Source organism: Callithrix jacchus, chromosome 3, assembly GCF_049354715.1.
Source record: "Callithrix jacchus isolate 240 chromosome 3, calJac240_pri, whole genome shotgun sequence".
Classification (NCBI taxonomy): Eukaryota; Metazoa; Chordata; class Mammalia; order Primates; family Cebidae; genus Callithrix; species Callithrix jacchus.
The window spans coordinates 153,956,175-153,968,798 of record NC_133504.1 but is presented as its reverse complement, the minus strand read 5'-3'; the positions used below and the strand labels follow the sequence as shown (position 1 = coordinate 153,968,798).

The 12,624-nt window shown below is 37.8% G+C and overlaps 2 protein-coding genes across 4 annotated transcripts in view; one reads left to right on the top strand and one right to left on the bottom strand.

Moving 5' to 3' along the window:
* LOC144581690 (uncharacterized) overlaps nucleotides 1–12,624 on the top strand; it is a 138,217-nt gene that overhangs the window by 25,601 nt on the left and 99,992 nt on the right. The gene's annotated exons all lie outside the window — the stretch shown is intronic.
* The window catches only part of PDS5A (PDS5 cohesin associated factor A), a 157,734-nt gene that overhangs the window by 46,750 nt on the left and 98,360 nt on the right, over nucleotides 1–12,624 (bottom strand). For all 3 annotated transcript variants that reach the window (XR_013533134.1, XM_078367370.1, XM_078367369.1), the window contains exons 20-23: nucleotides 10,367–10,490; nucleotides 9,064–9,222; nucleotides 5,133–5,201; nucleotides 2,221–2,357 (exon numbers count right to left, since the gene is read on the bottom strand). Coding sequence is in view for 2 of the 3 variants with exons in the window: in XM_078367370.1 (XP_078223496.1) it covers nucleotides 2,221–2,357; nucleotides 5,133–5,201; nucleotides 9,064–9,222; nucleotides 10,367–10,490 (489 nt within the window). In the remaining variant the exon portion in view is untranslated. The remainder of the gene's footprint in view (nucleotides 1–2,220; nucleotides 2,358–5,132; nucleotides 5,202–9,063; nucleotides 9,223–10,366; nucleotides 10,491–12,624) is intronic.

The window sequence follows — 12,624 nt, the reverse complement described above, 5'->3', positions numbered from 1 at the left end:
GCTAAGCATACAGAGGATAAAACCTGGTATTCTTGGACAACAGGATTGTTAACATGAGTACTGGTTAACAATGAGGGAGCCTCAGATAGCTTCTATGACACTCATTCAGGAATGAAAGTAACAGCGATTAGAGTGCTTACTCTGTGCCAGGTAAGAGTTTATAGGCTTTATCTCAATTCATTTTCACTCCATAAGATGAAGAAATTGAGGCTTAGAAAGGGTAATATTATATGATATCCAATTAGGATCTAATGGGTGTTCATTCCATGGTTAACCATTCCCCTATTTTTTGTGATGGAAAATAATGCTGGAGGAACATGCTTCTATGTATATGCTTTCATATGGTTCTTTTCCACACATGAATTACGAGTGTAACAATAAAGAGTCAAGGATAACATTTTTTTTTTGAGACAGAGTTTCGCTCGTTTCCCAGGCTGGAGTGCAATGGCGTGATCTCAGCTCATGGCAACCTCCGCCTCCTGGGTTCAGGCAATTCTCCCGCCTCAGCTTCCTGAGTAGCTGGGATTACAGGCACGTGCCACCATGCCCAGCTAATTTTTTGTATTTTTAGTAGAGACAGGGTTTCACCATGTTGACCAGGGTGGTCTCGATCTCTTGGCCTCGTGATCCACCCAGCTCGGCCTCCCAAAGTGCTGGGATTACAGGCTTGAGCCACCGCGCCCGGCCGTGATAACATTTTTGAGGGTCTAGATGGAAAATGCCAGAGTCAAGCCAATTTATATTCACAGAGGTAATGAAGACACCCATTTCCCTGATCACACTGAGGAATGACTGCTTAAAATTTTTTTTTTCTTTCTGATTTGTAAGGCAAAAGAGGCATTGCTTAAGTTTAAATTGTATTGACTGCTTTTAGTGATGTTAAACTTTTAAAAGTAAACTGATAATAGCTAGTCTTCATCTCTACTGGGGGTCCTGCCTATGTATCATTGAGTTTTAAGAGCTCATTATTATGCCTCATTATTATACCTATATTCTGCCTAGGTATCACTGACTTGTAAGAGCTCATTGTTTGCCATATAGTACATAATTACCCCAATTTAAAGTTTTCATTATCCCTAACTCAGCTGTAATCAGTGTGTTATAAAAGGCTGCCCTTCACTTATTTGATGATAAAAATAGGGCGTGGTGGTGCACACCTATAGTCCTACTATTCAGGAGGCTGAGGCAGAAGGATTGCTTGAGCCCAGCTAGCCTGAGCTACACAGTGAGATCCCATTTCTAATTCAAATCCTTTTTTAAAAAATTAATTGCATACCAGTACCACATATCTAGCCCAGGTTGGAGTGCAGTGGCATGATCTTGGCGCACTGCAACCTCGACCTCCTGGGTTCAAGCGATTTTCATGCCTCAGCCTCACCAGTAGGTGGGATTATAGGCTTGTGCTACCACACCCAGCTAATTTTTGTATCTTTAGTAGAGACAGGGTTTCAACATGACTTCAATTGATCCACCTGCCCTGGCAACCAAAGTGCTAGGATTACAGGCATGAGCCACTGTGCTCAACCTCATAAAGGAATGATTAAACCGCTGTCCTCTACCACAAATTTTAAAAAAGGAATGCATCATACATAGAATTCTTTAGTTATCTATGCTGGTACTCTCGGCCCCTACCAAATCAAGAATTTGAAAGAAACCAGGATTGTAAAAAAATTGAGCTTTCATTTTCATCTTAAAAATGAAAATGTGTAACAATGTAAACCATCTGTGCGTGTGCACATACATGTGCACACACCCGACTTTGTAGAACAAGAAGACTTCAGCTCTCCCTTCTTTGACTTGCCGCTGAAATTTTTATTACTTTCATGGCACTCAAGTCACTCCACTTATTTAATCATTTTAATACAGAGAAGCTCTTTGAAGGCAGGGACTTTTCCTATTTTTGCTGCAATGCTTTTCACGGTGTTTTATGCAGTAGAAATTTAACAAATACTTGCTTAATTGAACCAAATGTTGATGCTAACTGTAATATTACAATATAGTGACTATGATTACATATTTGTAATCATATGAAGAAAACTATAGTGGCACTATTAAAATAACAATACTATTAGACAGAAAAACCCTAAATGAGTACAGAAGATTTGATCCAGAAGAACTAGGTGTAATTACACCATTCAGTATTCATTAGGTAAATAATTCTTACATAATTTATACCAAAATTTCAGCATTAAGAAAACTGGAAAGAAAGAAAAATCTCACCTGATCCTCTTTTGCTCTGTCAGGTCACCCTCACTAACCAACATCGCTGATAATAACCGAAGAGTTGAATTGGCAGATTTAGACTGGTTGTTTTTCATACCCAACAGCCACCTTACCAGAAGTTTAATTGCCTGCACCTATAAAATATTAACATGCTAAAAAAAGAAAGCAACTTAAAATTCCAATTAAAGGGAAAATTAATTTATATTAGATCAATGAAATTACTTATCTCCATCAGCAGAAATTTTATTAAATAAGGGGATAATATCAATAACAGTAAGAACTAATATTTACTCTGTGCTTAACCAGTGCCAGGCACTTTTCTTAGAGCTGTACATGTATTAACTTATTTAATCTCCCAAAAAAGTCTTATGAGGAAGATTATTATTTTTTCCCAACCAATAAGGCAATTGAGACACTGCTATGATAGTTAACTTGCTCAAAAGTCTGGTTTCAGAATTTAGGTTTTATTATTTTTTTTCCTTTCTCCTTTCCTTTCCTTTCTTTCCTTTTTTTTTTTTTGAGATGGGGTTTTACCATGATGGCCAGGCTGGTCTTGAACTCCTGACCTCAGGTGATTCACCCACCTCAGCCTCCCAAAGTGCTGGGATTATAGGTGTGAGCCTCCGTGCCCGGCCTAGGTTTTCATACTTAGATGCTTGTCCAAGATTTTGAAACTATTTGAAAATACACACTTAGAAAACAACAACTTAATCTATACAGGCCAGGCCTGGTGACTCATGCCTATAATCCCAGCACTTTGGAAGGCCAAGGCAGGTGGATCACTGGAGGTCAGGCATTAGAGACCAGCCTAGCCGACATCGTGAAACACTGTCTAGAATAAAAAACCCCGTCTCTACTAAAAACAAAACAAAACAAAACAAAATCCTAGCTGGGCATGGTGGCACATACCAGTAGTCCCAGCTACTCAGGAGGCTGAGGCATGAGAATTGCCTGAACCTAGGAGGCAGAGGTTGCAGTGAGTTGAGACTGTGTATCACTGCATTCCAGCCTGGGTGAGAGAGCAAAACTTCATCTCAAAAAAAAAAAAACAAACCCCAAACCAAAACAAAAACAACAACACTGTACTGACTGCAGTAACTGAAAATAACTTCAGAGTTTTACAGTTTTGTAGCATTGAAAAACTACTTTAAAGAAACCATCAATTCTGATTCAGTCTCATTTAACATTCTGACCAAAAAATGGGAGTTTCTATAATCATTGGTAGTCATAGCTAGTTGGAGATGTCTAGTCAAAAGACTGTTAGCAATATATGTGAAAGAGCTAGCCAAAGGCTGGGTGCAGTGGCTCATGCCTGTAATCCCAGCACTTTGGGAGGCCGAGGTGGGTGAATCACCTGAGGTAAGAAGTTGGAGATTAGCCTGGCCAACATGGTAAACCCCCTTTTCTACTAAAAATACTGAGGCATGAGAATTTTCTACTAAAAATACAGAAATTAGCCAGGCATGGTGGCAGATGCCTGTAGTCCCAGCTACTTGGGAGGCTGAGGCAGGAGAATTGCTTGAACACAGGAGGTGGAGGTTGCAATGAGCTGAGATTGTGCCACTGCACTCCAGAGCCTGGGTGACAAAATAAGACTCCGTTTAAAAAAAAAAAAGTGCTAACCAAAAAATCAAAGTATTATTCATTAAATTTATTGATTGACAACCTGGAAAAATGAATTGATAGAATATACGATGACTATGAAGCAACACAAAGTAAAACAGATTATCAAAGATGATGATACAAGCTTATTTAAAACCCCAAACCTGCCACTGTTAAACTGAGCTTTACTTTATATCTATTAAATGTCCCAAATTTAGTAACAATCATCTACATTTTTTTGATTTTGTTTTGTTTAGACGGTCTTGTTCTGTCGCCCAGGCTGGCACAATCACAACTCACTGTAGCCTTGACCTCCTGGGCTCAAGCGATCTTCCTGCCTCTCAGTTTCCTGAGTAGGTGAAATACAGGCGTGCACCAACACACCCAGCAAAATTATTTTTGTTATTTTAGACGGAGTTTCACTGTTGCCCAGACTAGAGGGCAGTGGTGCAATGTTGGCTCACTGCAACCTCTACCTCCCAGGTTCAAGCAACTGTGCTGCCTCAGCCTCCAAAGTAGCTGGGATTACAGACATGTATTACCACGCCTGGCTAATTTTTGCATTTTTAGTAGAGAAGGAGTTTCACCATGTTGGCCAGGCTGGTCTCAAACTCCTGACCTTAAGTGATCTGCCCGCCTTGGCCTCCCAAAGAGCTAGGATTACCAATGTGAGCCACCGTGCCCAGTCCAACTAAATTATTTTTATTTTTTTGTAGAGACACTGCCCAGGCTGGTCTCCAACTCCTGGGATCAAGTGATCCTCCTGCCTCTGCCTCCCAAAGTGCGGGGATTATAGGTGTGAGTCACAGTGCGCAGCTTGACAAATATCAATCTTTGCCAAGTTAATATTCATATGCTTGTAGATAGCGGTGGTGGTGCTGGCTTTAAGACGCTTCTGAGCACCGTCATTCTATAAACAATCTCTCTATAAAACAGCCTCATTGAGATTGTTTTAGCAGGCAGAAGACAATGACATATAATAAACAATGAAAACTACAGTGTCTTCAAGAAACAATTTTTACAATGGATTTTAAAATAAAGCACCTTCTTAACAAATGCTTATTAACCATTACATTTAATTAAAAAAAAAAAAAAAGGCTACTGGCTAGGTACAATGGCTCAAGCCCATAATCTCAGCACTTTGGGAGGCAGAAGTACAAGGATCAGCTGAGCTGGGGAGTTCAAGACTGAACTGAGCAACACAGCAAGATACCATCTGTATTTACTAAATTTTAAAAAGGTGAGGAGGATACCTACAAATGCGTCTTTTTAAAATGCGAAGATTACCAAGACCTACACACATTTACCTTTGCTAGTACTTCAGGTGAAACCTCTTCATCTGGAGACCACAGTTTTCCATTCTTTTCACCTGTTGACTATAGACAATTGAATAAATTTAGCTTCCAGCATGAAACAAAAATTTAAGCTTTTGCTGATTCAGTTTTTCATGTCGATCAACACATTCTCTGTGTTAAGTTTTCATGTTGATCACCAATCAGAACTTGGAAAAGAACAAAGTTAGAAGCCTCATACTTCTCAATTTTGAAACTTACTATGAAACCTACAGTAATCAAGAGTGTGGGCTGGTACCGGCAAAGATAGACATATTGATCAATGGAATAGAGAACCCAGAAAACCCTTGCATATATGGTAATTCATTTTAAACATGGGTGCCAAGACCAATCTTTAGGAAAAGAAAAGTCTTTTCAAAAAATGGTGCTAGAAAACCTGGGTATCTGATCAGGGGCAAAGGCTCACACTTGTAATCCCAGCACTATGGGGGGCTGAGGCAAGTGGATCACTTGAGGTCAGGAGTTTGAGACCAGCCTGGCCAACATGGGGAAATCCCGCCTCTACTAAAACTACAAAAAAAAATTAGCTGGGCATGGAGGAGTATGGCTCTAGTTTCAGGTACTCGGAAGGCAGAAGCTGGAGAAATGCTTGAACCTGGGAGGCAGAGATTGCAGTGAGCTGAGATTGTGCCACTGCACTCCAAGTTGGGCTACAGAGTGAGACTCTGTCTCAAAACACCACCACCACCCTGGATATCCGTAAGAAAAAAACCAAACAGACAAAAAAAAAAATAGATGTTAATATATATAAAAATTAACTCAGAATGAATCAAAGATCTCAATTTAAGAGGTGAAACCAGCCAGGCATGGTGGCTCACACCTGTAATCCCAGCACTTTGGGAGGCCAAGGTGGGAGGATCACAAGGTCAGGAGATCAAGACCATCCTGGCCAACATGGTGAAACCCCATCTCTACTAAAAATACAAAACATTAGTCAGGCATGGTGGCATGCACCTGTATCCCAGCTACAGAGGCTGAGGCAGGAGAATCGCTTGAACCCAGAAGGCAGAGGTTGCAGAGAGCCAAGATCGAGCCACTGAACTCCAGCTTGGGCCACAGAGCTAGACTCTGTCTTAAAAAACAAACAAACAAAAGAACAAGAGCTAAAACTGAAACTCTGAAAAAGATGACACATAGGGAAATCTTCATGATCTGGGATATGGTAAATATCTGACAAAAGTTTTAATATACAGAAAATGTAAATAACTCTTAAAACTCAACAAGAAGCAACCTAACTAAAAGTGGACAAAGGCATCCTGGGCAACATGGCAAAACCCCGTCTTTAAAAAAATACAAAAATTAGCTGGGCGCAGGTAACTCACACCGGTAATCCCAGCACTTTGGGAGGCCGAGGAGGGTGGATCACAAGGTCAAGAGATCAAGACCATCCTGGACGACATGATGAAACCCTGTCTCTACTAAAAATATGAAAATTAGCCAGGCACGTTGGCATGTGCTTGTAGTCCCAGCTACTCGGGAGGCTGAGGCAGGAGGTATTGCTTGAGCCTGGGAGGCAGAGGTTGCAGTATGCCAAAATTGTGCTACTGCACCCCAGCCTGGGTGACAGAATCAGACCATGTCTTTTTTTTAAAAAAAGAAGTAGGTGACAGAATTTAATAGACAGCTCTCCAAAGAAGATATTACAGATAGTAATAAGCACGCAAAAAATATCCTTGACGTTATTATTTATTAGGAAAATGCGAATCAAAACTACAATGAGATACCACTTCATATCCACTAGTATGGCTATTTTTTTAAAAGGAAACTGTAACCCAATAATGTTATTCCTAGATACATACCCAAGAGATAAGAGAACAGTAACAAAAATGTTCCTATCAGCGTTATTCACAATAGCTAACAGCTACCTACTGGCAACCCAAGTGTCCATCAACAGACAAAGAAACTATGGGATATATACATACAATAAAACACTAGCCACAAAAGGAACAACATTCTGACACATACTACAACATGGATAAGAGATATGTAGAATAGGTAGTCTTCGAGTCAGAAAGTAGAATAGAGAATTGTTGCTTTGTTTGGGATGATGAAAAAATTCTGGAGATGGATGGGGTGGTGGTGATTAGATGACAATGTGGCTGTTTATAATGTTAGTGAATTTTACACTTAAAAATGGCATATTAGATATTATGTATATTTTATCACTAAAAAAAGACCATCTGAAAACATAATCTATCAACAATTATCATTTAGGAGGTATGTTAAATTTCACATTTATTGACAACCACATCTATCAAGAGTAAAAACTGCAAGAATATTTGGGGTGGGAAATGAGACTTAGGCCACGTTGCTCTCCTCTTGTCTGCTGCCTTCAAAAGTGGGAGGTGGTACAAATACGAAAGGTGTATGAGCAGGTATCTTTAAGTTCTTGATATTGAGGCCTCAAGCCTATCAAACCATATGAGAAAGTTATAAACTTTAGATAAACTGGTTTTGTGGCAAATTAGTACTTAATTATAAGTCATCCACAATGATCCAGCATGTAAAGAATGGTTTGTATCTTACAGAATAACAAATGATTTAATTTAGATCCATTTGTTAAGACAGTGATTCTTTTTTTTTTTTTTTGAGACCAGAGTCTTGCTCTTTTTGTCCAGGCTGGAGTGCAGTGGTACCATCTTGGATCACTGCAACCTCTGCCTCCTAGATTTAAGCAATTCTCCTGCCTCAGCCTCTCATAAGTAGCTGGGATTACTGGCACCTGCCACCACTCCTGGATAATTTTTTGTATTTTTAGTGGAGATGGGGTTTCACCATGTAGCCGGGCTGGTCTCGAACTCCTGATCTCAGGTGATCCACCCTCTTTGGCCTCCCAAAGTGATGACATTACAGGTGTGAGCCACCACACCGGGCCAGCAGTGCTTCTTAATCAAGGTGTGTTTCCAAAATCATTTGGGAAGTCTTTTCAGTCTATACATTCCAACCCAGAGGTAATAAATCAGAGCACAGAGACATCAATAAATCTCATGCTAAAAGTACAGTGTAATATCTTAAAAATTAGTCAAATTCAAGTCCACTTAATTTTTTTTTTTTTTTGAGACAGAGTTTCCCTCTTGTTGTCCAGGCTGGAGTGCAATGGTGTGATCTTGGCTCAATGTGACCTCTGCTTACCGGGTTCAAGTAATTCTCCTGCCTCAGCCTCCCAAGTAGTTAGGATTACAAGTGACTGCCATCACACCTGGCTAATCCACTTACATTTACATTTCTAACAATGTTTGATAAAACAGCTTCTAGCCAGGCATGGTATGGTGGCTCAGGACTGTAATCCCAGCACTTTGGAAGGCCAAGGTAGGTGGGTCACCTGAGGTCAGAAGTTCAATATCAGCCTGGCCAACATGTCAAAACTCCATCTCTATTAAAAAATACAAAAATTAGCCAGGTGTGGTGGCAAGTGCCTGTAATCCCAGCTACTCAGGAGGCTAAGGAAGGAGAATCACTTGAACCCAGGAAGCAGAGGTTGCAGTAAGCCGAGATCACACCACTGGACTCCAATCTGGAGCACAGAGCGAGACTGTCTCTAAAACAAATAAGCAAAACAAAACAAAAAAACCAATTCTAGCATTCCAGAAAATTATAAGCTGTCTTTTGAAGGTCAGGACAATAGCTTTTAGTTATATTTAACTTTCATGATTCCCAAATCCCATGTTCTGATTTTTATTTGTTAAGTGTGAAATTCTAGTAGTAATAGCTACTATCAAATCAGGAAGTAGTTTGGAACTTAAATAAGTAAGTAATAAATAAATAGAACCAATATAGAATAATTTAAAAGAAAAAGAAAAGTACATAGAATCAGAAGTGTTTCTGTGACAAAGATATAAATAGTCTTAACCTCATGATTCTCAATTTAATTAAATGAGAAACTTACCCTGTCATTCATTAGCAGATCTTTCACAATAAAATTTGCCACTACAGATTTCATTGGGGAAGCAAACTGATCTGGAGCTAACATAGAAATGTGGCCCAATGAAACTAATGGAGTTATAAGTTGTTCTGGCACATCAGCATTCAGACTCCTACTGAGTGGCTATAAAAATAAAACAGACAAAATTACCAATTTGTTTTATAAATATCTAGACATTCTACTGAATTTATCATGCCCAAACCAACCTGCTCTAATATGATCATAACCACTTCAACCACGTTAGACACTTGGTTCTTAATTCACCTACTAAATTTTAGCAAGATTTAAAAAATGTAGAAAAAGACAAAAGAAAAAAATAAACCCAAGTAAAAGAAAACATTTTTTGCTTCACCAAATCAGCATTATTTTTTATTAATCTACAACAATGGATTTGCTATATTGGTGGAGTTCTCACCCTGTGGGAACATTTTATTAAATCATCTTAAATCATATAAAGTAAAAGTTCACTGGGTTTTGGTCACACTATCTCCAACTTATAATAGAAATACATTTATATTTTTTGCTTTATTTTTGTTTTATTTTTAGAAATACATTTCTAATTGTAAAATGAGGCCAATCATCATATGTAAAGAAAGGGAAACAGGATTAATTTTCAGATAGGGTTATTTGGTACTTCAAACTGGATTGTTCAAAATTATCTACTAATACTTTCTGAGAATAAATGCACCACTGAGCCAACAAGGCTAAAATTAAGTAAAATGTTCTAATATAAACACATAAAGCCAGGTGTGTTGGCTCACGTATGTAATCCTAGTACTTTGGAAGGCTAAGGCTTTGGGTGAATCACTTCAGTCCAGGAGTTTGAGAACAGCCTGGGCAACATGGCAAACCTCATCTCTATAAACAATACAAAAATTAGTTGGGCATGATGGCATGTGTCTGTACTCTCAGCTACTTGGGAGGCTGAGGCAGGAGGACTGCTTGAACCTAGGAGTTCAAGGCTGCAGTGAGCAGAGTGCACCACTGTACTCCAGCACTGGTGACAAAGTCAGACCTTGTCTCAAAAAGAAACTAAATAACAAAAACCACAAAACATCCTTCAATATGAAGTACAAGAACATATAATCTAATCTAAAGGCTGGGAATTCGGTACCATATAAAATAGAAAGAATTCCTGCTCCCAAGGAATTTATATTCTAGGGGTCTACATATAAACAGCTTAAAAAAATCTAGCTTCCATCTTCATCAAACTACAGAGCTTAAAAAATAAAGACCAACATAAACACAACCTATGTATTAGATATACCTCAAAAATCTGTGCAAGCTGGACTTCTTTATTTGTGAATATGGCGTGTATACAGTGCACAGCCTGTTTTGCTTGGTGTGGAGTACCCCTCTTTGCTTTTTGATGTAAAATGGGAATTAAGGTCCTGCAAAAAATAATATAGTTTTTTTTTTTTTTTTTCTTAAAGCCATAAAACAACAAGTATTCCTTTGGTTGACTTCCACTTCCCCTATATAGATGGATGCTGGCAGAGAAGCCTCTCTTAAAAAATTATCTGAGCTAAAGAAAGACTTAAAAAAGCTCTCTCTCTACCCTCAAGTACAACCAAGAACTACAATGCCTCAAGAAAAAGCCTACTTCAGGAGACAATTTTTATTTTAAAGCTATTTCACAAATATTCAAAACAACAAGCAACCCTGAATCCATAATCTAAAGCTTACCCCATGACATGTTTTTACATTTACCTTCTAAGTAGGATATTGCTGATTTTTCAATTCCCTTTTATAATCCCCTTCAGTTATTTCAAAGTAGCTATGGAAAAAGAGTAGCAAGAGGCCAAGCTGTATTAAACAGCTGAAATGATACTAGTGAAATAAAGTATGCAAAGATACAGATACATATATATCAGCAGAATGGCAATAAAAATATCTAACTATTATGTGCCAGACATAATTCTAGGTATTGACATACGGATTAATTCAACGAATGTTTGCATCCACCCAAAGAAGACTATTATAGTCATTACACAGATGAGAAAACTAAAGCACAAAGATGTTATTTAAGCCTCCTGAGATGATGAAGCTAGGAAACTGAGAGTTGGGATTTGAAAATTAGCATTTCTTTCAAAATCCATACACTTAACTTCTACATTGACAATGAAAAGTAAACTAAAACAGTCTTCTGTTAGGATAAGATGAAAAAACATGTAACAGTCTTCAAAAATTAAATGCTGATGATAGAAAAAAATCATTAGGTAGTATGAAGAAAATAGTGTGCTTATATGAACCTACAAAAATAGACAAACATCTAGTAGATGAACATTCATTAAAAAATATACATAGAAAATATTACCGGTGACTATTTCACTATATTTTTTCTAGTTTTCAGTTTGCTACAATGAATATAAGTATTTTTATAATCAGAAGAAAATTGATAAAGTCAAATAAATATTTAAAGAAAGATATTTAATGTTTTATACACACATACACACGTCATATATTTAATGTTATAAGATCCTATTTTATAAATTATAAAGGTAGTGGTATCAAATGCAAGGGTGACAATGCCATCTTACGATAATGGGAGGCTAGACATGAAAAGCTATACTGCAGGCTCCAAGCCATGCACCTTAACCAAAAATGGGAACATATGCTAGTTGGTATAAGTCTAATTTGATGTTTATAAATACACCTGAAGCTTCCCTCTACGGACTTTAGAATTATGAGATAGGAATGTCCATGCCCTAACAGACTTCCTTGACTGAGTCATGACTATGCTTCTAAACGGAAGACGTCTTTCCTCTCTCCTATCTGTTTAGTCTTTCACCATACCGTTTACCAAAGTCACATCTCTTATAAAATAACACTAGTGAATGACGAAGACAGTTTTGATGAAACTGTTGTTAAATGTATTACTAATTATTCTTAGCTAAATAAAATAATACAGAAGTCAACTTTAACATTTCTTCTTGTTTTTTCTAGAGCGCTATAATCCAGTGATGCCATCAGGGTTGTTATTGAGGTCTTTAGTATTGGGCTTTTCTGGGTTCCAGTGATTATTTCCTTTCTTCTCCATTAGTCTTATGAATAAGGTGTTTTATTCCTCATGTCCAAAGTTAACTCTTCCATCTATACTCATTTTCAATTGCTTCCTTTGAGGTAGAATTCCTCTAAGAATAGATTCTTTGTCTTTAAAAAATGTATAGGTTTTCCTCCCCTGAAAAACTCATCAAAAACTTTATCCTATTGTGTCAATGATCTTTTTTTATGCTGTACACATATAAAGTTTATTATCTCTAGTCTATAAACTCCTTGAGGGCAGGGACTGATTGTGGTAACTTTTTTTTTAATCAGCCAGAATAATGCTGAGAATGAAGAGAACATACAATGAACACTGAATTATTTCACAAGTTAAACTATTAGCTCACAAATTTAATAAAAACTTCAGGAGATTGTTTGCCCTATGATTACCATATGAGGAAAATGGTATGTAGTTGAATATACCCTGAACTACTTGCATATACCCTGAACATATGGTTCAACAGCTATTTGCAATGTGTT